This window comes from Delphinus delphis, chromosome 16, assembly GCF_949987515.2.
Source record: "Delphinus delphis chromosome 16, mDelDel1.2, whole genome shotgun sequence".
Taxonomy (NCBI): domain Eukaryota; kingdom Metazoa; phylum Chordata; class Mammalia; order Artiodactyla; family Delphinidae; genus Delphinus; species Delphinus delphis.
The window spans coordinates 22,208,254-22,229,514 of record NC_082698.1 but is presented as its reverse complement, the minus strand read 5'-3'; the positions used below and the strand labels follow the sequence as shown (position 1 = coordinate 22,229,514).

General features: G+C 42.0%; 1 protein-coding gene across 4 annotated transcripts in view; it reads right to left on the bottom strand.

Annotated features, from left to right (window-relative positions):
- The window catches only part of SORCS1 (sortilin related VPS10 domain containing receptor 1), a 559,183-nt gene that overhangs the window by 151,318 nt on the left and 386,604 nt on the right, over positions 1-21,261 (bottom strand). For all 4 annotated transcript variants that reach the window (XM_060034105.1, XM_060034102.1, XM_060034103.1 and 1 more), the window contains exon 6: positions 10,591-10,655. In XM_060034105.1, coding sequence (XP_059890088.1) covers positions 10,591-10,655 — 65 coding nt within the window. The remainder of the gene's footprint in view (positions 1-10,590; positions 10,656-21,261) is intronic.

The window sequence follows — 21,261 nt, the reverse complement described above, 5'->3', positions numbered from 1 at the left end:
CTACGAGATTAACCCCCCCATTGTCAGACTTCTGCCACCCTGATGCCCTGTAGCATGGCAATGGTCTACTCCTAAATCAGGGAATTTAAAATGGATCAACAATAGCTGTAGATTAAACAGTCAGCACTATGGGAAGACATGTGCTGTTCCCAGACCAGGGCTCGAACCCATGTCCCCTGCATTGGCAGGCAGATTCTTAACCACCACACCACAAGGGAAGCCCTTGGGTGTGTTTAATAAAAATGGGGGTAATTAGAAAAAATTATGTTTCACTAAATATTATCGTAGTTTCATTAGTTAAGTTCTGTGTTTACTAAGACTCACTTCCCAGATAGTCCCTTGCTGTTATGTGATAGTTACAAGTTTTAATTGAGTTATTAAAGGGACACTCTAAGTTTGTTTCTGAAGCCTAACTTTGTAATCAATCTTTGGATAAAGATCAGATGCTCCATGATCTACAACCAGGAGATTAACAGCAGGCTACAGTCATTCAAGTTTAAAGAAACAATTAGACTATGCTAAGGATAAGGAGCCTGGTAACACTAGGAAATTGGGCTAAATGCCTTATGGACAATGCCCATGTATACAACTTCCCTTAAAGATAAGGCCTGGTGAAAGACAGACGAAGCCAGACAAGCTGGGGCTGTACTAGGCCATACCTAATGAAAATTTCTTCACTTAAATTCTTACTTATGACCTTACTAATACTGCTAGCTGTATTGTTTCTATTTTTGCCTGTTTTACAAAATTGTTGTTTCTTACATTACCAAATGTGTGACTGGGCCTTCGATAAAATGATGGTATATAGTCCCATAGGAGATCAATGACTGGAAGAGTGAAACTGGAGATACAGGAAGACGCACCAAGAGGGAATATTTTCCTAGACCGTAAGAGACTAGTAAAGCAGGAGGTCCAAAGACTTTTGGCTACTCACAAGGCCTAGTCCAGTAATGGCACACTGAGCATTCCTAGCTCTGTGGGACAAAATAGTCATAAAATGCCCCCCAACCATGGTCAAGTTTAGGACCATGAAGGGGCCCTGCCAACAGGAAACTGGCACGTGCTGTCTGCCTCTACAAAGATTAAATCTGAAGCTGCTGCAGCTGCTGACCTTCAATACCCCCTGAAAGGAGTTCAGGGTGGAGATCAGGAATGAGGCATTGTGTGCTCTGGGAAAAACCTGACCAAACAGGCCTTCAGATGGTTAGATATTTTCAGGTAAGGATTTTTATGAGCCCAAATTCTCACCTTTCTCATACCTAGAAAAACTCTAAAATCATTAACAGTGACAACTGCTTTGGTTTATGTGTTAATAGCACATCAAAGGTTAAAACCTACTTGGATAAAACTAGACAACTGGCTACCTGACTACAGGTCTCCTCAAAGTGCCAGGTCTAGACTAGGATTCAGGCTTATCTTCCTGAAAAAAAAAAAAAAAAAAGATCTATTTTGTCTATTAATGTTCAGGTTGTCACTCCTCCAACTACTTCTGAATCTGTTATATCTACATCAATAACACTAGGCTAATTAAAAAAAGACATCAAAAAAAATATGACCACACCAAAAGGCTCCATTCCTTTGGACAGGGTAACCCAAGCCCTGACTCTGTCTGGACCAGGATCAAAAATTGTTACCAAATATAACTTGGTTCTTACTCCTGCTTTGGCCACTGGTTACAATAATTCTTTTACTGATATTTACAATATTTGCAAACTCGGTAAGTTTGTCTCTTTCAGACTGCAACAGTTTCACATCAGGATAACGAGTGATGCAGAGATTTCAGCCACTCCTCAGAACAGATCCTGCCAGAACACCAGCGTAAGTCACCCTGGGGTCCCTTAATGAGACAGGGCGAGAGCTCCATGACCCCAACTAGATACGGTCTATGAGTCCCTTGCCAGCCTGAAGAAGCGACAGAAGCCAGCCCATCGTCCCTCATGCTCCCAGCAAAGATTTCTTGGGGTTCATGTCTCTCAGGGGGAAGGTGAGGTAGGAGATAGATGGGCCCCTGCACTGGACAGCTGGTGTTTGTCAAGTGGAGTAAAACTGAAGCTTTGTTCTCACCCAGACACTCCAAGGACAAAGCTAGTGGCAGAAGCTGAGCTCTGCTGAAGTAAAGAGATAAGATGACCACTCCTAAGGTCAAGGAAAACTTCCCTATCTGCACATGTGCAGGAAGGCTCCTTGGGGGTCAAAAAGGGAGCGGGCATCACCCCATAATATGTGTGGACATGTACCCACAGGCCTCTGTGGTGGGATCCATCTTAGCAAATAGTTGCACATGCATGTTGGGGAGCCTCCTAGGACCACTCAGGTGTGAAAAAAGAAACAAGACAATTGGCCAAATATAAACAAAGACCCAGAAGGACTGTCCTAATAAGTGATTTAAATCACCTCTTCAGGGCTTCCCTGGTGGCGCAATGGTTGAGAGTCCGCCTGCCAATGCAGGGGACACGGGTTCGTGCCCCGGTCTGGGAAGATCCCACATGCCACGGTGTGGCTGGGCCCGTGAGCCCACACTCTTCTCTGGGTGTGTATCTCTGCCTAGTTTCTGACTAACTGCACTCCTCACTAAGGGAGGACGCCCAAATCCTTTCTCTCTGGGTGTGCATCTCTGCCTTACTTCTGTCTTAACAAACTGTTTCTCTGTGTGCTCTCCCACTTGTTGTGCTATGTCTCTAATAATAAACTTTGTACGTGTTTTTACAGTTTTTTGCCTCTGTGAGAAATGCATTTTTCACTGGGGGCAAGAGCCAGGGGGTGTGGTGGTTAGGATTCCTGGTTTTCATCCAAGCTACCCAGGTTCAATTCCTGGGCAGGGAATTAAGATATTGCTTCACACCACCACTCACTGCTGCCTCTCCAAGATCAGTAGGTGCCACTGGACTCTCTAAGTCTGGAAGCTTGATTTAGGCATAGGGGAGGAGAGGTGAGAAGGCATTTGGTAAATGTGTTGGGAAGTGAAAAAAACAAGCAGGACCCTGTGGGGCTCCTGGACGCAAAAGCCTTTCTGTGGCCCCATTTCTTGATTACAGGAAATAGGCTTCATTCAGCCTCCAAGACCTTCCCTGAGTTCCAACAGGCAGGTTCAAATGGTTGCTCATTAGGGAAGGGAGGGGATGCAGAGACAAGGGAGGACCAGTCAAGAAACAATAGTGCAGCCTTGGGGCAGGGTCCTGGTTCCCCCCTCAAGAGATATACATAACAGTATCTTTGAGCTGTTTTTCAGATACTGAAATCCCCACCAGGTGGGAAAAGTTAATGATATGCTGCCCACAAGCACTCAGACCCCAGACCTGCTGGAACCAGAAGGTTGATGATGCTAATTCCCACTTACCTTCCTACCAACCAGTCAGAAGAATGTCCATGAGCTGATCACACCCTCCTCTTTGAACCATTGCTATAAACTCCTCACTACCCACTACAGGTCGGGACACACAGTTCTGAGGGCATTAGCCTGCTGTGGCCCCTTTTGCCTGGCAAAGCAATAAAACTATTCTTTTCTACTTCACCCAAAACTCTGTCTCCAAGATTTAATTCGGTGTTGGGGTACAGAGGCCAGATTCGGCTTCAGTGGCGGGGAGCTATCAGAATCTGAAACTGACCAGAAGTGGAAACTTCTAACCTCTTCCCGGGCCCCACCCTAGAAGTGATTAATATATTAACTGATTGAAAAAGAAGGTAAAAGAAGGCTATGAAACATGGGGTCTAATAATGCCAATTGGTGTACTAGAGCTGGAGTGGCAAGTTTGATATGTTTTAGATTTGCATAAAAATGCAAATAATGCATAACATTCTTCTCTAGAACATTAAAGAGATTTGATAGCTTTTGAAGGGTCATTGAAGAGGAAATACAAATAACCGAGAAAAATAAATACAAATTCTTAACCTCACTCCTAAGTAAATAAATACAAATTAAAACAATAAGGATATGCCACATTTTTGCTCATCAGACAGGCTATGTTTAAAAAAATTCTCATAACAACCTGGACTATTGAGGGTACGTAAACACAGGCATTCTCATATTTAGAGAGTATGCAATGACGTATCTATTTCAGAGGGAAATGTGACGATGCCTATAAAAATTAAAAATGTACACATTCTTGGATTTCCCAGGGAAATCCCAGGGATTTCCCGTCAGTATTTTTCTTTGAGCAGTGCTTGCTCCCTAAACACGTCTGAATGCTTATTAACCAAATAGGTAATATGTGCGTACATGTATGTATCAACACTCTTTGAAATAGCCAAACATCTATATATCTATTAATGAGATGTGATTAACAAAATTATAGTTGGCTGCATAACGGGGTTCCTATGTAGTTATTAGCCATGAAGTGGCTAAATTTACATATACTGACATAGAAGGATTTTTAACTTGCTATTGCATTCACCCACACTGAATCTGCCATAACAGTTTTACAACATGAATATTTGTGAGTGTATACGTATGTGTACACACATACATATTTATCAGTGTAAGCCTGAACAATTTCTGGAATAATACAGAAGACATATTTTTAAAAAAAATACCAACTTTGGGGACTTCCCTGGTGGTTCGGGGGTAAGACTCCGTGCTCCCAACGCAGGGGGCCCGGGTTCGATCCCTGGTCAGGGAACTAGATCCTGCATGCGTGCCACAACTAAGAGTCCGCACGCTGCAAGTAAAGATCCCACATGCCGCAACTAAGACCCGGTGCAGCCTAAATAAATAAATAAATATTTTTTAAAAAATAAATAAAATTGCCAACTTTGGGGAATGAGAATGAAGATCAGGAAGTGGATCTACTTCTCCCTTGATACACTGGAATACTACTTATCTTTTTATTGTCATCGTTGCTACTTCTGGTGGTATAAAAGTAATTAATGCTTATAGTGTAAACTCAAACCATTTCATTGCTAATACCCTGGGGACTGGTGAGAACTGAGGTCTCTATCGCCTTCCCGCAGTATCTCAGCAGTGCTCGCCTTATCCAGATATTGATATGCATGCCGTTCAATATGGAAATTCGATTGGAGGGGTGGAAAGTGAAAAGCAGAAATGAGATGTCCAGTTCTTACCCACAACAAGAATTAGTGAGATGGTGGCTATACAAGGTTGTGATTTTCCTTTGATTTTTATCTCAGCTTATAAAATGCTGGCTTGAGTTTCGTTTCAGAAAGAGTTTGGGGGCAGTCTTTTTCATAGCTGGTTAAAGGGCCAAGGTTGTTTTTCCCCAGTGAAAGAGATTAGTCTTATGGCAAGTTGTTACAAGGTTAGTCACTCAAGCATATAGACATGGAGACCAGTAATTGTCCCCTGTCCCTGCTGGCACGGATCACTACAAGTACAGAAAAAATTCAGGTCACTGGCCAGGTCTTTCATTTCAGAAGTAAAAGGGAGAAGCAATAAAGCTCAAACTTGGTACTGCAGGTTCTCTTACAAGATGATGTATATAGATGAGCATAAATATAAAACTATAGACCCATGTGTAATTACCACGCAAAGAATTCTGATAAAATTTATATTCTTGGGGCTTCCCTGGTGGCGCAGTGGTTCAGAGTCCACCTGCCGATGCAGGGGACACGGGTTCGTGCCCCGGTCCGGGAAGATCCCACATGCTGCGGAGCGGCTGGGCCCGTGAGCCATGGCCGCTGAGCCTGCGCGTCCGGAGCCTGTGCTCCGCAACGGGAGAGGCCACAACAGTGAGAGGCCCGCGTACCACACACAAAAAAGTTATATTCTTTTCCTCCAAATTACATATACATACTGGCATACAATTTCAGGGAGTCATGAGTTTCTCATGCTCATCCATTAGCCCTAAGGGACTCTACACACCCTGTAGTTAAAGGCCCTTCTGTAAGAAGACGTGCCCAATGGTGACACACACAGATATTTATTAAGTCAACACACATCAATGTGCCAGGCTCTGAGCTATGTTTTGTGAATGGAACCAAGATTAAATAAGATACAGTTTTTCACAAAGATTTCAATCCAAGAGTTGGGTCAACGTTTTCTCTCTAACTACATAGATTACATACATACATACATACACACACACACACACCTGTACCTGTATTAGGTAAATCAATAGAATGTAGGTTTCCTTTTTATTATTATAATGTACTGGGTAGCAGTTTTAGTGTATTACGTGCACACACACACACAGGGTATTTAAACAGTAAAATCTTTGTTTACTGGATGAAGACCTGTCAATTTGTCCTCGGTTGAACACAGGGGCCAATAACAAATGCCACATCCAATAAACACGTTAAAAATATTCCAATAATACTTCCTGTGACTGATTGTAATTTAGGCTACTCTCTTCAGCTTGCTTCCCAAGGCAGAGAGGTAGTACAAGAGAGAATAACATCCTTGTCGTGGTTGTTAACTACAAAGCATCCAGATTTCAGAGCACAGCTGGCAAGAAATGTTTGTGTAGGTCACAGACCTTCGTAGAGCAAACGCTTTCCAGAGCTCACCTGCCCTCAAATATGGAGACTTCAATGGAAACAGAAATTAATTATAAAATGTAATCTAGGGAGATTTGAAACGACACTAAAACTAAACTTCGAATAACAAGCCCACATAAGCATTTGCCACTCACCCCATGGCGATAAGCAAAATAAGCGAGGAGGGATTTTTTTCTGTGTCACGTGTCTCAGTGCATTGTCTACAAAATTCCTAAACCCATTAAAATCAGAAAAAAAATACTTGTTACAAAGTAAAAAAAAAAAATCATATTATTTTGGCATACACCCTACCAGATGTATGACCTAGAATATAAACAATGGGTTTCATATACTAAACAGTAATGAAAGGATGGAGAAAAAAGAGGGATCCCAATTCTGGAATGGGGAGAGAGATAACATAGAGATACTGGATTTCTTGGAGCAAATGACCAGCCTGGAGTCTGATTTTTTTTTTTTTTTTTTGCGGTATGCGGGCCTCTCACTGTTGTGGCCTCTCCCGTTGCAGAGCACAGGCTCCGGATGCACAGGCTCAGCAGCCATGGCTCACGGACCCAGCCGGTCCGCGGCATGTGGGATCTTCCTGGACCGGGGCACGAACCCGTGTCACCTTCATCGGCAGGTGGACTCTCAACCACTGTGCCACCAGGAAAGCCCTGGAGTCTGATTTTGATAAATACACTCTCAGTTATATTTGCTAATAGCTTGCTACTCTGACCTCTCCATGTTCTTTCCTTTCTCCTCCTGTTTCTTTGACCTGAAGCCATGTTTACTGACTCTCTTGGAGAACGACAGACAGACAGACAGATACACAGAGAGAATACGATACTGAGAAAATCTCATTGATTTTTATATTTAGTCAGGTCAGGAGTTATGCTTAGATCCTTTATTTCAATTGGTAGGTTTTGTTTTGTTTTGTTTTGACAGGGGTAACTTTTCAAATTAAATCCCTTTATTGAATTTTCACTCTTGGATAGTTTCTGAAGATGCTGTCTTTGCAGAAAAGTAAAATAAAATAAATAAAATTAGAATGGATATATTTCATGCCTTGTGAAAGCTGAGCCTGAGATGACAGTTTGGCATTATCAACCTCCGTGCCTGCAGGGAGCACAGGAATAATGTTGGGTGAGAGAAAACGTGCCGATCAGGGAAAGTGACAGCCGTGTTGTTTTCAGGATACGGGGTAACGTGCATTAAATGCCACAAGCCAGAAAGCAGCATTATCCCCCAAAGCTTGAAAATAAAATCAACCTGGGATGCTACCAATTCCACCCAGAGCCTTCTAAACAAGGGGTGTAGTCATGGGAGACAGACCCTAAAGCTCTTTCATTAGTCTTTCGTTGTGGGACTTTGTTACTATAAGCGTGTCCCACAGACCAGAGGCATCGGCTTCACCTGCAGACTCTTGGGCCCTTACTGAATCAGAATCCACATTCTAACAAGATCCCTCGGTGGGTCGTATGCACGTTCAAGTTTGAGATGCAATGCTGTAAATTTATCAGACAACCTGGTAAGTGAGGTTAGGTAGCCAGCTGGTAATCCTGACAACTGGTCAACTCTGTGTTCATTCATTCAATACATATTTATTAAGCCCCACCTACATGTAGACACTGTAGAATGTGCTGGAGATGCAATACTGAGCAAAGGTATACTTGGCTCCTGCACACATAGAACTTAATAGGCTGGTGGAGAGGAAAACCTGTGATCAAATGGAATGTGTAATTTCAAACTAAGAAGAATACAATAAAGAAAAATAATAGAGTGGATGAAAGCAAACAAAATAAACTGGTTTAGATTAGGACTTCAAGAAAGACTTCCTTAAGAAATGGATGCTCTCCCTGGATTTGATATAGTTCTATGGTTATTCTGGATGTTATCATTGGGGGAAGCTGGGTGAAGGGTTCAGGGGAACTCCATACTATTATTTTGCAACTTCTTTGTGAGCCTAAAATTATCCAAAAGTTAAAAAAATTAGAAATGATGCTTAATCTTAATCTGAACCATCTTCAGTAATACATTACACTGAATTGGTCAGGGAAGGGGGAACAAAGAAAGGTATTCCAAGCAGAGGAAAGAGTAGGTATTAGAGTCTTGTTATGGAGACACAGAACTTTGTAGTTTCTAAGAATTGAAAGCAAACCCAAAGGCCTGCAGGTGATGACCGAGGAGGGCACAGAGTGAGATGAGGCTGAGGAAATGGGCAGGCGGGAGATTATGCTGCAGCTACAGGTAAAGGTGAGAACTGTGTTCTTTATTACTAGAGCAATGGGAACTAAAACAAAGCTCTAAACAGACGGCATGGCAACTTTTGACTTAAGACAGCTCTGGCTACTGGGTACTGAGAACTGAACCATGGAATCCAAGATAACATTATCAGCTCTGGTCACCACCAGAGAGAGCCCACTTTATAAGGAAGTGGGGGGCTTCCCTGGTGGCGCAGTGGTTGAGGGTCCGCCTGCCGATGCAGGGGACGCGAGTTCGTGCCCTGGTCCGGGAGGATCCCACGTGCCGCGGAGCGGCTGGGCCTGTGAGCCATGGCCGCTGAGCCTGCGCGTCCGGAGCCTGTGCTCCGCAGCGGAAGAGGCCATAGCAGTGAGAGTCCCGCGTACCGCAAACAAACAAACAAACAAACAAAAGAGGTGGGAAAGCAGCTCTAAACTGTTGAGATTATTCTGTCAGGTACAATCTGGGCACATTACATATCAGAGCTCTGCCTGAGTTTATAAAGGAGAAAGGAGATGGTCAGCTTGGACCCTGATCTATCCCCACACTGATTCTGCCAAAGAATATATTCATTCCCCAAAGGGGGAAAGAAACCTCTGGAGATAAAAATATCTCCCTGTGAGCACATAGTAATGGAGTAGGTGTGGTTTCTGGAGAGTCTGGATGGCAGGGGTGACGAGCTTCTTTGAGCTGTGAGCTGGTAAACCATGGGTATCATTTGCCTTTGCATCAGAAAAGTGGAGGGCAAGCAGACAGGCTCAGTGTCAGTGATGATGAAGTGTGTGAATTGTGAGGGATATTTTTAAAACAGAGAAGGTCTCAAAAATTAGATGATCACCCTCTGGCTCAGTGCTGAACAACTTCGACCAGGCTCTTGGCACTGTGGTAACTGGAGAGTCCATTCTCTTCCTTTTCTCTGCACTTGAGACCTCTTTCTTTTCACCTGGGTTTTCTCCCCTCATCTATTTTCCTTCTATGCATTTCCCCCTTTTCTCTTTTTCCTTTTTCCCTTTCACCTGTAGTTCCCTAGTAGTACCCCCTGCAATGCTTAGCCCTCCTGGAGAACCTCAGGAACAAAGAAGGGGAAGGAAATCCATGTTGTTGTCGTTAAACTCTCTAGGCCTTGGTTTCTTCATCTGTAAAATGGGAACCACCACCTATGAACTGTAGTGAAGATTAATTGTGATAAAGTATAGAAAGCCCTTAGCATGATTCTGGGTACAGGGCAAGTGCTTAGTAAATATTAGCCACTATAGGAATCGTTATTATTAACTTCTTTAACTTACAGTGAAGAAATGGAGGCATAAAGAGTTGAAGGAACTTTTTCAAGGTCACACAGTGAGTCAGTGAACTTGTGAGTCAGGCAGACATGGCTTTGGATTGTGGACCTTCAGCTTTGCTCTCCATCGTGTGCTAAAGCCAAAACGTCCATAGGAAACACAGTCTTCCACTGTAGCCAACCTAACTAGGGATGTTCAGAACCACCAACTGACGTTTGCCTCCTGCCGCTTACGATGGGGGACAGACAGGATGATGCTCTTCTACAAGCCCTTTCCAAGTGTTTTGTCAATCTCCCACTAGACAGTGAGGCATTGCCTGGATGATATCTGATAAAATAAGGAAACTGGCAAAACAAATCAAAAGAGCAGCAATAATGCAATAATAACAAGTGTTTACTTAAAAAATAAGAAATTTTGGAATTTTATCATCTCCTGCAAAGAAAAACCCCTTGATTGGATGAGAGTTGCAGAGAATTATTAAGACAACTCTAGGTAACTAAGGCCAAAAAAAAAGTCCTCAGGTCCAAACAACTCAGATTATTGATTATCACCACTGTGATTTCCTTTAACACAGATGCGATTCATGGCAGATCGATAAAATTAATTACTATTAACTTCGTGGAAAAGTTGCTTTACTTACGACCATCCACAGTTCTGGCCTCGAGATGCACAAGATCTGGTTCCTTGTTCGACCCCATCACAGACCTAAACGATGGAGAAACATCAACATTAATGAATTCCCATGTGCCTCAGGGAAACTCAGCTGAGCCCATAAACTACTAATGTTCACGGGATTCTAAAGCCACAATCCTTAGGATACATCTACTGTATTTATTGATATAGCCTGACAGTACAAAAAATCCTTTATTTGATGAAGGCCAGGCTTGACTGTGGCAAGGATACTGTGTGTTATTAACTCCGACTTGCAAATGAGTCCCATGCATGTCATATGTAACAGTCTCACTGACAGTATATTAAACTTTCAAGAGTTGTCAGGCAGATGACAGGCAAGCTGCTTTACCTGGGTGACTTGAGCAGTGATTTACACACAGCAAACTGATCTAGTTAATGTTTTCATTTGAAATTTGCAGAACTACCTACTACTATCCTATGAACAGACCACATGACCCAACCAACGTAGTGGCCAGAACAGCCTAGAGTGACCATTCTCTGTATTGTTGAACCTGTGTGAGTGGGAAACACAGATGCACCCATATTATGATATGTGCCAGAAATCACAAGTGTAAGTAAAATACAAGTCTATTTAAAATGCCTTGGAGGGCTTCCCTGGTGGCGCAGTGGTTGAGAGTCCGCCTGCCAATGCAGGGGACACAGGTTCGTGTCCCGGTCCAGGAATATCCCACGTGCCACGGAGCGGCTGGCCCATGAGCCATGGCCGCTGAGCCTGTGCGTCCGGAGCCTGTGCTCCTCAACGGGAGAGACCACAACAGTGAGAGGCCCGCGTATCGCAAAAATAAATAAATAAATAAACAAACAAATAAAATGCCTTGGAGAGGACCCTCAAGATGGCGGAGAAGTAAGACGTGGAGATCACCTTCCTCCCTACAAATACATCAGAAATACATCTACATGTGGAACAACTCCTACAGAACGCCTACTGAACGCTGGCAGAAGACCTCAGACTTCCCCAAAGGCAAGAAACTCCCCACGTGCCTGTATAGGGTAAAAGAAAAAAAAAAAAAAACAGAGACAAAATAATAGGGATGGCACCTGCACCGGGGGAGGGAGCTGTGAAGGAGGAAAGGTTTCCACACACTGGGAAGCCCCTTCGCGGACGGAGACTGCGGGTGGCAGAGGGGGGAAGCTTCGGAGCCACAGAGGAGAGCGCAGCAACAGGGGTGCGGAGGGCAAAGCGGAGAGCTTCCCGCACAGAGGATCGGTGCCGACCGACACTCACGAGCCCTAGAGGCTTGTCTGCTCACCCTCTGGGGCAGGTGGGAGCTGCGAGCTGAGGCTCGGGCTTCGGTCGGAGCACCGGGAGAGGACTGGGGTTGGCGGCGTGAAAACAGCCTGCAGGGGGTTAGTGTGCCACGCTAGCCGGGAAGGAGTCTGGGGAAAAGTCTGGACCTGCCTAAGAGGCAAGAGACTTTTTCTTCCCTCTTTGTTTCCTGGTGCTCGAGGAGAGGGGATTAAGAGTGCTGCTTAGAGGAGCTCCAGAGACGGGCGCGAGCCGCGGCTAAAAGTGCGGACCCTAGAGACGGGCATGAGATGCTAAGGCTGCTGCTGCCGCCACTAAAAAGCCTGTGTGCGAGCACAGGTCACTACCCACAGCCCCCTTCCGGGGAGCCTGTGCAGCCCACCACTGCCAGGGTCCCGGGATCCAGGGACAACTCCCCCAGGAGAACGCACAGCGTGCCTCAGGCTGGTGCAACGTCACGCCGCCTCTGACGCCGCAGGCTCGCCCCGCACACCATGCCCCTCCCTCCCCCCCCCCCCCGGCCTGAGTGAGCCAGAGCCCCCGAATCAGCGGCTCCTTTAACCCCGTTCTGTCTGAGCGAAGAACAGACGCCCTCCGGCGACCTACACGCAGAGGCGGGGCCAAATCCAAAGCTGAGCCCCTGTGAGCTGTGAGAACAAAGAAGAGAAAGGGAAATCTCTCCCAGCAGCCTCAGTAGCAGCGAATTAAAGCTCCACAATCAACTCGACGTACCCTGCATCTGTGGAATACATGAATAGACAACGAATCATCCCAAATTGAGGAGGTGGACTTTGAGAGCAAGATTTATGATTTTTAACCCTTTTCCTGTTTTTTTGAGTGTGTATGTGTATGCTTCTGTGTGAGATTTTGTCTGTATAGCTTTGCTTCCACCATTTGTCCTAGGGTTCTATCCTTCCTTTTATTTTTTTATTTTTTTTCTTAATAATTATTTTTTATTTTAATAACATTATTTTATTTTACTTTATCTTCTTTCTTTCTTTCTTTCTCTTTCTTTCTTTCTTTCTTTCTTTCTTTCTTTCTTTCTTTCTTTCTTTCTTTCTTTCTTTCTTTCTTTCCTTCTTTCTTTCTTTCTTTCTTTCCTTCCTTCCTTCCTTCCTTCCCTCCCTCCTTTAGACAACGAATCATCCCAAATTGAGGAGGTGGACTTTGAGAGCAAGATTTATGATTTTTTCCCCTTTTCCTCTTTTTGTGAGTGTGTATGTGTATGCTTCTGTGTGAGATTTTGTCTGTATAGCTTTGCTTCCACCATTTGTCCTAGGGTTCTATCTGTCTGTTTTGTTTTTTTTAAAATATTTTTTTCTTAATTTTTTTTATTTTAATAACTTTATTATATTTTATCTTACTTTATTTTATTTTAATTTATCTTCTTTCTTTCTTTCCTTCCTTCCCTCATTCCTTCCTCCCTTCCTCCCTCCCTCCCTCCTTTCTTTCTTTCTTTCTTTCTACTTGTACTAATTCTTTCTTTCTACTTTTTCTCCCTTTTATTCTGAGCCGTGTGGATGAAAGGCTCTTGGTGCTGCAGCCAGGAGTCAGGGCTGTGCCTCTGAGGTGGGAGAGCCAACTTCAGGACACTGGTCCACAAGAGACCTCCCAGCTCCACATAATATCAAATGCCGAAAATCTCCCAGAGACCTCCATCTCAACACAAACACCCAGCTTCACCCAACGACCAGCAAGCTACAGTGCTGGACATCCTGTGCCAAACAACTATAAAAACAGGAACACAACCCCACCCATTAGCAGAGAGGCTGCCTAAAATCATAAGTCCACAGACACCCCAAAACACACCACCAGACGTGGACCTGCCCACCAGAAAGACAAGATCCAGCCTCATCCACCAGAACAAAGGCACTAGTCCCCTCCACCAGGAAGCCTACACAACCCACTGAACCAACCTTAGCCACTGGGGACAGACACCAAACACAACGGGAACTACGAACCTGCAGCCTGCAAAAAGGAGACCCCAAACACAGTAAGATAAGCAAAATGAGAAGACAGAAAAACACACAGCAGATGAAGGAGCAAGATAAAAACCCGCCAGACCTAACAAATGAAGAGGAAATAGGCAGTCTACCTGAAAAAGAATTCAGAGTAATGATAGTAAAGATAATCCAAAATCTTGGAAATAGAATGGACAAAATGCAAGAAACATTTAACAAGGACCTAGAAGAACTAAAGATGAAACAAACAACGATGAACAACACAATAAATGAAATTAAAAATACTCTAGATGGGATCAATAGCAGAATAACTGTGGCAGAAGAATGGATAAGTGACCTGGAAGATAAAATAGTGGAAATAACCACTGCAGAGCAGAATAAAGAAAAAAGAATGAAAAGAACTGAGGACAGTCTCAGAGACCTATGGGACAACATTAAATGACCCAACATTCGAATTATAGGGGTTCCAGAAAAAGAAGAGAAAAAGAAAGTGAGTGAGAAAATATTTGAAGAGATTTTAGTTGAAAACTTCCCTAATATGGGAAAGGAAATAGTTAATCAAGTCAAGGAAGCACAGAGAGTCCCATACAGGATAAATCCAAGGAGAAATACGCCAAGACACATATTAATCAAACTGTCAAAAAATTAAGTACAAAGAAAACATATTAAAAGCAGCAAGGGAAAAACAACAAATAGCACACAAGGGAATCACCATAAGGTTAACAGCTGATCTTTCAGCAGAAACTCTGCAAGCCAGAAGGGACTGGCAGTACATATTTAAAGTGATGAAGGAGAAAAACCTGCAACAAAGATTACTCTACTCAGCCAGGATCTCATTCAGATTTGATGGAGAAATTAAAACCTTTACAGACAAGCAAAAGCTGAGAGAGTTCAGCAAAACCAAAGCAGCTTTACAACAACTGGTAAAGGAACTTCTCTAGGCAAGAAACACAAGAGAAGGAAAAGACCTACAATAACGAACCCAAAACAATTAACAAAACGGGAATAGGAACATACATATTGATAATTAGCTTAAATGTAAATGGACTAAAGGCTCCCACCAAAAGACACAGATTGGCTGAAGGGATACAAAAACAAGACCCATATATTTGCTGTCTACAAGAGACCCACTTCAGACCTAGAGACACATACAGACTGAAAGTAAGGGGATGGAAAAAGGTATTTCATGCAAATGGAAACCAAAAGAAAGCTGCAGTAGCAATTCTCATATCAGACAAAATAGACTTTAAAATAAAGACTATTAGAAGAGACAAAGAAGGACACTACATAATGAACAAGGGATCGATCAAAGAAGAAGATATAAAAATTGTAAATATTTATGCACCCAACATAAGAGCACCTCAATACATAAGGCAAATACTAACAGCCGTGAAAGGGGAAATCGACAATAACACATTCATAGTAGAGAACTTTAACACTCCACTTTCACCAATGGAGAGATCATCCAAAATGAAAATAAATAAGGAAACACAGGCTTTAAATGATACATTAAACAAGATGGACTTAATTGATATTTATAGGACATTCCATGACAAAACAACAGAATGCACATTTTTCTCAAGTGCTCATGGAACATTCTCCAGGATAGATCATATCTTGGGTCACAAGTCAAGCCTTGGTAAATTTAAGAAAATTAAAATTGTTTCAAGTATCTTTTCTGACCACAACGCTATGAGACTAGATATCAATTACAGTAAAAGATCTGTAAAAATACAAACACATGGAGGCTAAACCATACACTACTTAATAACGAAGTGATCACTGAAGAAATCAAAGAGGAAATCAAAAATACCTAGAAACAAATGACAATGAAAACACGATGGCCCAAAACCTATGGGATACAGCAGCAGCAGTTGTTCTCAGAGGGAAGTTTATAGCAATACAATCCTACCTCAAGAAACAAGAAACATCTCAAATAAACAACCTAACCTTACACCTAAAGCAATTAGAGAAAGAAGAACAAAAAAACCCCAAAGTTAGCAGAAGGAAAGAAATCATAAAGATCAGATCAGAAATAAATGAAAAAGAAATGAAAGAAACAATAGCAAAGATCAATAAAACTAAAATTGTGTTCGAGAAGATAAACAAGATTGATAAACCATTAGCCACATTCAACAAGAAAAAAGGGAGAAGACGCAAATCAATAGAATTAGAAATGAAAAAGGAGAAGTAACAACTGACACTGCAGAAAAACAAAGGATCATAAGAGATTACTACAAGCAACTATATGCCAATAAAATGGACAGCCTGGAAGAAATGGTCAAATTCTTAGAAAAGCACAGCCTTCTGAGACTGAACCAGGAAGAAACAGAAAATATAAACAGACGAGTCACAAGCACTGAAATTGAAACTGTGATTAAAAATCTTGCAAGAAACAAAAGCCCAGGACCAGATGGCTTCACAGGTGAATTCTATCAAACTTTTAGCGAGAACTAACACCTATCCTTCTCAAACTCTTCCAAAATATAGCAGAGGGAGGAACACTCCCCAACTCATTCTACAAGGCCGCCATCACCCTGATGCCAAAACCAGACAAAGATGTCACAGAAAAAGAAAACTACAGGCCAATATCACTGATGAACATAGATGCAAAAATCCACAGCAAAATACTAGCAAACAGAATCCAACAACACATTAAAAGGATCACACACCATGATCAAGTGGGGTTTATCCCAGGAATGCAAGGATTCTTCAATATACGCAAATCAATCAATGTGATACACCATATTAACAAATTGAAGTACAAAAGCCATACGAAAATCTCAATAGATGCAGAAAAAGCTTTCGACAAAATTAAATACCCATTTATGATAAAAAACTCTCCAGAAAGTGGGCATAGAGGGAACTTACCTCAACATAATAAAGGCCATATATGACAAACCCACAGCCAACATCGTTCTCAATGGTGAAAAACTGAAACCATTTCCACTAAGATCAGGAACAAGACAAGGTTGCCCACTCTCACCACTATTCAACATATTTTGAAAATTTTAGCCACAGAAATCAGAGAAGAAAGTCAAATAAAAAGGAATCCAACTTGGAAAAGAAGAAGTAAAGCTGTCACTGTTTTCAACTGACATGATACTACACTTAGAGAATCCAAAAGATTCTACCAAAAAACTACTAGAGCTAACCAATGAGTTTGGTAGAGTAGCAGGACACAAAATGAATGCACAGAAATCTCCTGCATTCCTGTCCACTAATGATGAGAAATCCGAAATAGAAATTAAGGAAACACTCCCGTTTACCACTGCAACAAAAAGAATAAAATACCTAGGAATAAACCTACCTAAGGAGACAAAAGACCTGTATGCAAAAAACTATAAGACACTGATGAAAGAAATTAAAGATGATACAAACAGATGGAGAGATGTACCATGTTCTTGGATTGGAAGAATCCACATTGTGAAAATGACCATACTACCTAAAGCAATATACAGATTCAATGCAATCCCTATCAAACTACCAATGGCATTTTTCAAAGAACTAGAACAAAAAATTTCACAGTTTGTATGGAAACACAAAAGACCCCGAATAGCCAAAGCAATCTTGAGAAAGAAAAATGGAGCTGGAGGAACCAGGCTCCCTGACTTCAGACTATACTACAAGGCTACAGCAATCAAGACAGTATGGTAGTGGCACAAAAACAGAAATACAGATCAATGGAACAGGATAGAAAGCCCAGAGATTAAACCCACACACATATGGTCACCTTATCTTTGATAAAGGAGGCAAGAATATACAATGGAGAAAAGACAGCCTCTTCAATAAGTGGTGCTGGGAAAACTGGATAGCTACATGTAAAAGAATGAAATTAGACCACTCCCTAAAACCATACACAAAAACAAACTCAAAATGGATTAAAGACCTAAATGTAAGGCCAGACACTATCAAACTCTGAGGAAAACATAGGCAGAACACTCTATGACATAAATCACAACAAGATCCTTTTTGACCTACCTCCTAGAGAAGTGGAAATAAAAATAAAAAAATGGGACCTAATGAAACTTAAAAGCTTTTGCACAGCAAAGGAAACCATAAACAGATGAAAAGACAACCCTCAGAATGGGAGAAAATATTTGCTAAAAAGCAACACTCACAGGATTAATCTCCAAAATAAACAAGCATCTCATGCAGCTCCGTATCAAAAACACAAACAACCCAATCCAAAAATGGGCAGAAGACCTAAATAGACATTTCTCCGAAGAAGATATACAGATTGCCAACAAACACATGAAAGGATGCTCAACATCACTAATCATTAGAGAAATGCAAATCAAAACTACAATGAGATATCATCTCACACCAGGCAGAATGGTCATCATCAAAAAATCTACAAACAATAAATACTGGAGAGGGTATGGAGAAAAGGGAAACCTCTTGCACTATTGATGGGAATGTAAATTCATACAGCCACTATAGAGAACAGTATGGAGGTTCCTTAAAGAACTAAAAATAGAACTACCATACAACCCAGCTATCCCACTACTGGGCATATACCCTGAGAAAATCATAATTCAAAAAGAGTCATGTACCACAAGGTTCATTGCAGCACTATTTACAATAGCCAGGACATGGAAGCAACCTAAACGTCCATCAACAGAAGAATGGATAAAGAAGATGTGACACATATATACAATGGAATATTACTCAGCCATAAAAGTAAACAAAATTGAGTTATTTTTAGTGAGGTGGATGGACCTAGAATCTGTCAAACAGAGTGAAGTAAGTCAGAAAGAGAAAAATACCATATGCTAACACATATATATGGAATCTAAAAAAAAAAAAAAAATGGTTCTCATGAACCTAGAGGCAGGACAGGAATAAAGAGGCAGACGTAGAGAATGGACTTGAGGACTTGGGGAGGGGGAAGGGTAAGCTAGGACGGAGTGAGAGAGTGGCATGGACATATATACACTACCGAATGTAAAATAGCTAGCTAGTGGGAAGCAGCCTAATAGCACATGGAGATCAGCTGGGTGCTTTGTGACCACCTAGAGGGGTGGGATAGGGAGGGTGGGAGGGAGACACAAGAGGGAGGGGATATAGGGATATAAGTATATGTATAGCTGATTCACTTTCTTATACAGCAGAAAGTAACACAACAATGTAAAGCAATTATACTCCAATAAATGTATTAAAAAATAATACAAAATAAAATGCCCAGAGGCACATATTATTTAGTCTTATCTTGCAGTGAGCCAAATTAAATCGAAAATAAGTATTCTGTTATATAAGCAATATGGGCCATCATACTTTAAGACTTTCATTCAGCAAGATTAACTAAACTTGGGACTATCTATAATTTTTTTCATCAGGATTTGCAGACATCCATTTAATCTGTTCCATTTCCATGTGTAGAATAGTAACATGCCTTAAAACTGGTCTTCCTCTGCCTCACCGGAGGCCATCAGCCCCACCATCAAATCCATACGAGAATATGAAGATGTTAAAAATGCTCATTACATTCAGGACTCAGTGTGGCCGCCAAGACCCATTTCACTTTTTCTGCCCCATGTCCTACCACACAGGACGATCTGCCACTCCTCAAAGTGCCTCATTCCTTTCCTCTGCCCTCTGGGAGCCTCTCCAGCTTGAAAGGCCCTTCTCCAGTTTCACCATGTCTTCTTTGACTCATTTTGAGACACATCTGAAAGGTCACTTCCTCCATTAACTATTTCCCAGTTATACCAGGAAAACTGCTCTCTTCCTAAGTATTTCTTTTTTAATACAAATTTTGAAAAGTTTGCTACAAATAATTATTTTATGTCTTTCCCTATATAAAAGCAGCATCCCACCAGCCTGCACACACGCACACCAAACTGAGAGCCCCTGGAGTAGCTTTGTTTTAAACACTTTATATTCACATGTATATATGAATAAAATAATGCCTGAGCTGTAACAGACAGTCAAATGTTGAAAGAAAGAAGGGAGGAAGGGAGGAAGTAAGGGAGGGAGGGAGGGAGGGAGGGAGGAAGGAGGGGAGAGGGAGAAAGGGAGGGAGAGTGTTTAATGGTCTATGAGTTCTTTGAAATAAGTAAATGAATTATAGTCCTAAGGGCATTCCCAGAACTCTTCTTATTTGAACTCATTTCCCAACTCAGAGTCTGAAGCCTAGCTAGCTTAGTCTTTCTTTATCTTAAGAAGTCTCCTTAAGGCCCTACTATCACTGCCAGTAACTTTTCTTTGATTGATACATGGCCTGAAATTCAGAGCCTATGTTTGAAACACTGAACTCTGCTTTCTTCTTCTCCCAGGAAGCAGAAATGTCCTAACAAGGGTTTTATAATTTTCCCCAAAGAGACAGGGAGTGTGCCCTTGGACACTTCCCCTGGTTAGAATCCGTACAGAGGTGGATGGTGATACTTTCACCATCATTTCAGTCACGTCCTCGAGTGACTGCTTGTTCAGACAGAGATGGTAGCTCTGCACTTCCCATAGTGAAGCATTGATTGCATCCATAGGTGACCTCTACTGACAAGGCCAAAGTTATGAACAAAAAAAAAAAAAAAAAAAAAAAAGAGACAAGCTCCCCTTCTGACAACCCTCAAACTAGAAAGCTCAGCAGGTAACTGGTTTTTGTCAATTATTATTGGGTAGTAACATGTTCTTCACCTCCCACCTTACCTGATGCAAGTTTCTTCCTTGAAACGACCAGTACCTATGACGCTGGCATCCCAGAAACACAGGGTTGCAACTATCACGCAAACCTAACCTGCTTGGCTTGTGCTTCGGGTCAACGTGAGGCAAATGATCCTCCTGCATCCAGTTGCATCTTTCCATGTACATATGACGACAAATCAATAATAGCAGTAATCTCTTAAGATCTTTTATTATCTCTAAAGGCAGGAGCTGTTGTTTCAAGTGACATGTCCCTCTTATCAACTAATGTAAAGAGACAGGGACAAAACAGAATCCTTTGTCTTTCCAAAGTCTACTGTGGCAACTCCCTTACTCCGCCTAAATGTTTTTCCATGTCTAGTAAAACAACTGCAACAACAAAATAAAACTTTAAAGTCAGGCCATGGGGTTTCCAACAGTTTTTATCTGCAGATGTGCTCGCCCTTTTTCCTGAAGGCCTAAGGGTGCCTCTAGATCTGCAGTCACGCATTATAAAGAATTACGGCTGCTTTTACTTTGTGGCACTGGTGAGTTCTCAAGAGGTGAAGCCAAACAATGTTAAATGTTCACAGATGTGCTGGTTTTAATGGTGCTGTCATTGATCAGACACCTTGTGGAAACACACCACTGCAGATGACCTGCAACGTATCATTTTCTAGCCCATTTATGCATTTTAGTTGGGACCGTAGAGTTTAACGGTTTTCTGCATGTTTTGAAGACCAATTGTTGTGATTAATGATGATGATGATGATGATGAGTAGGTGCCAGA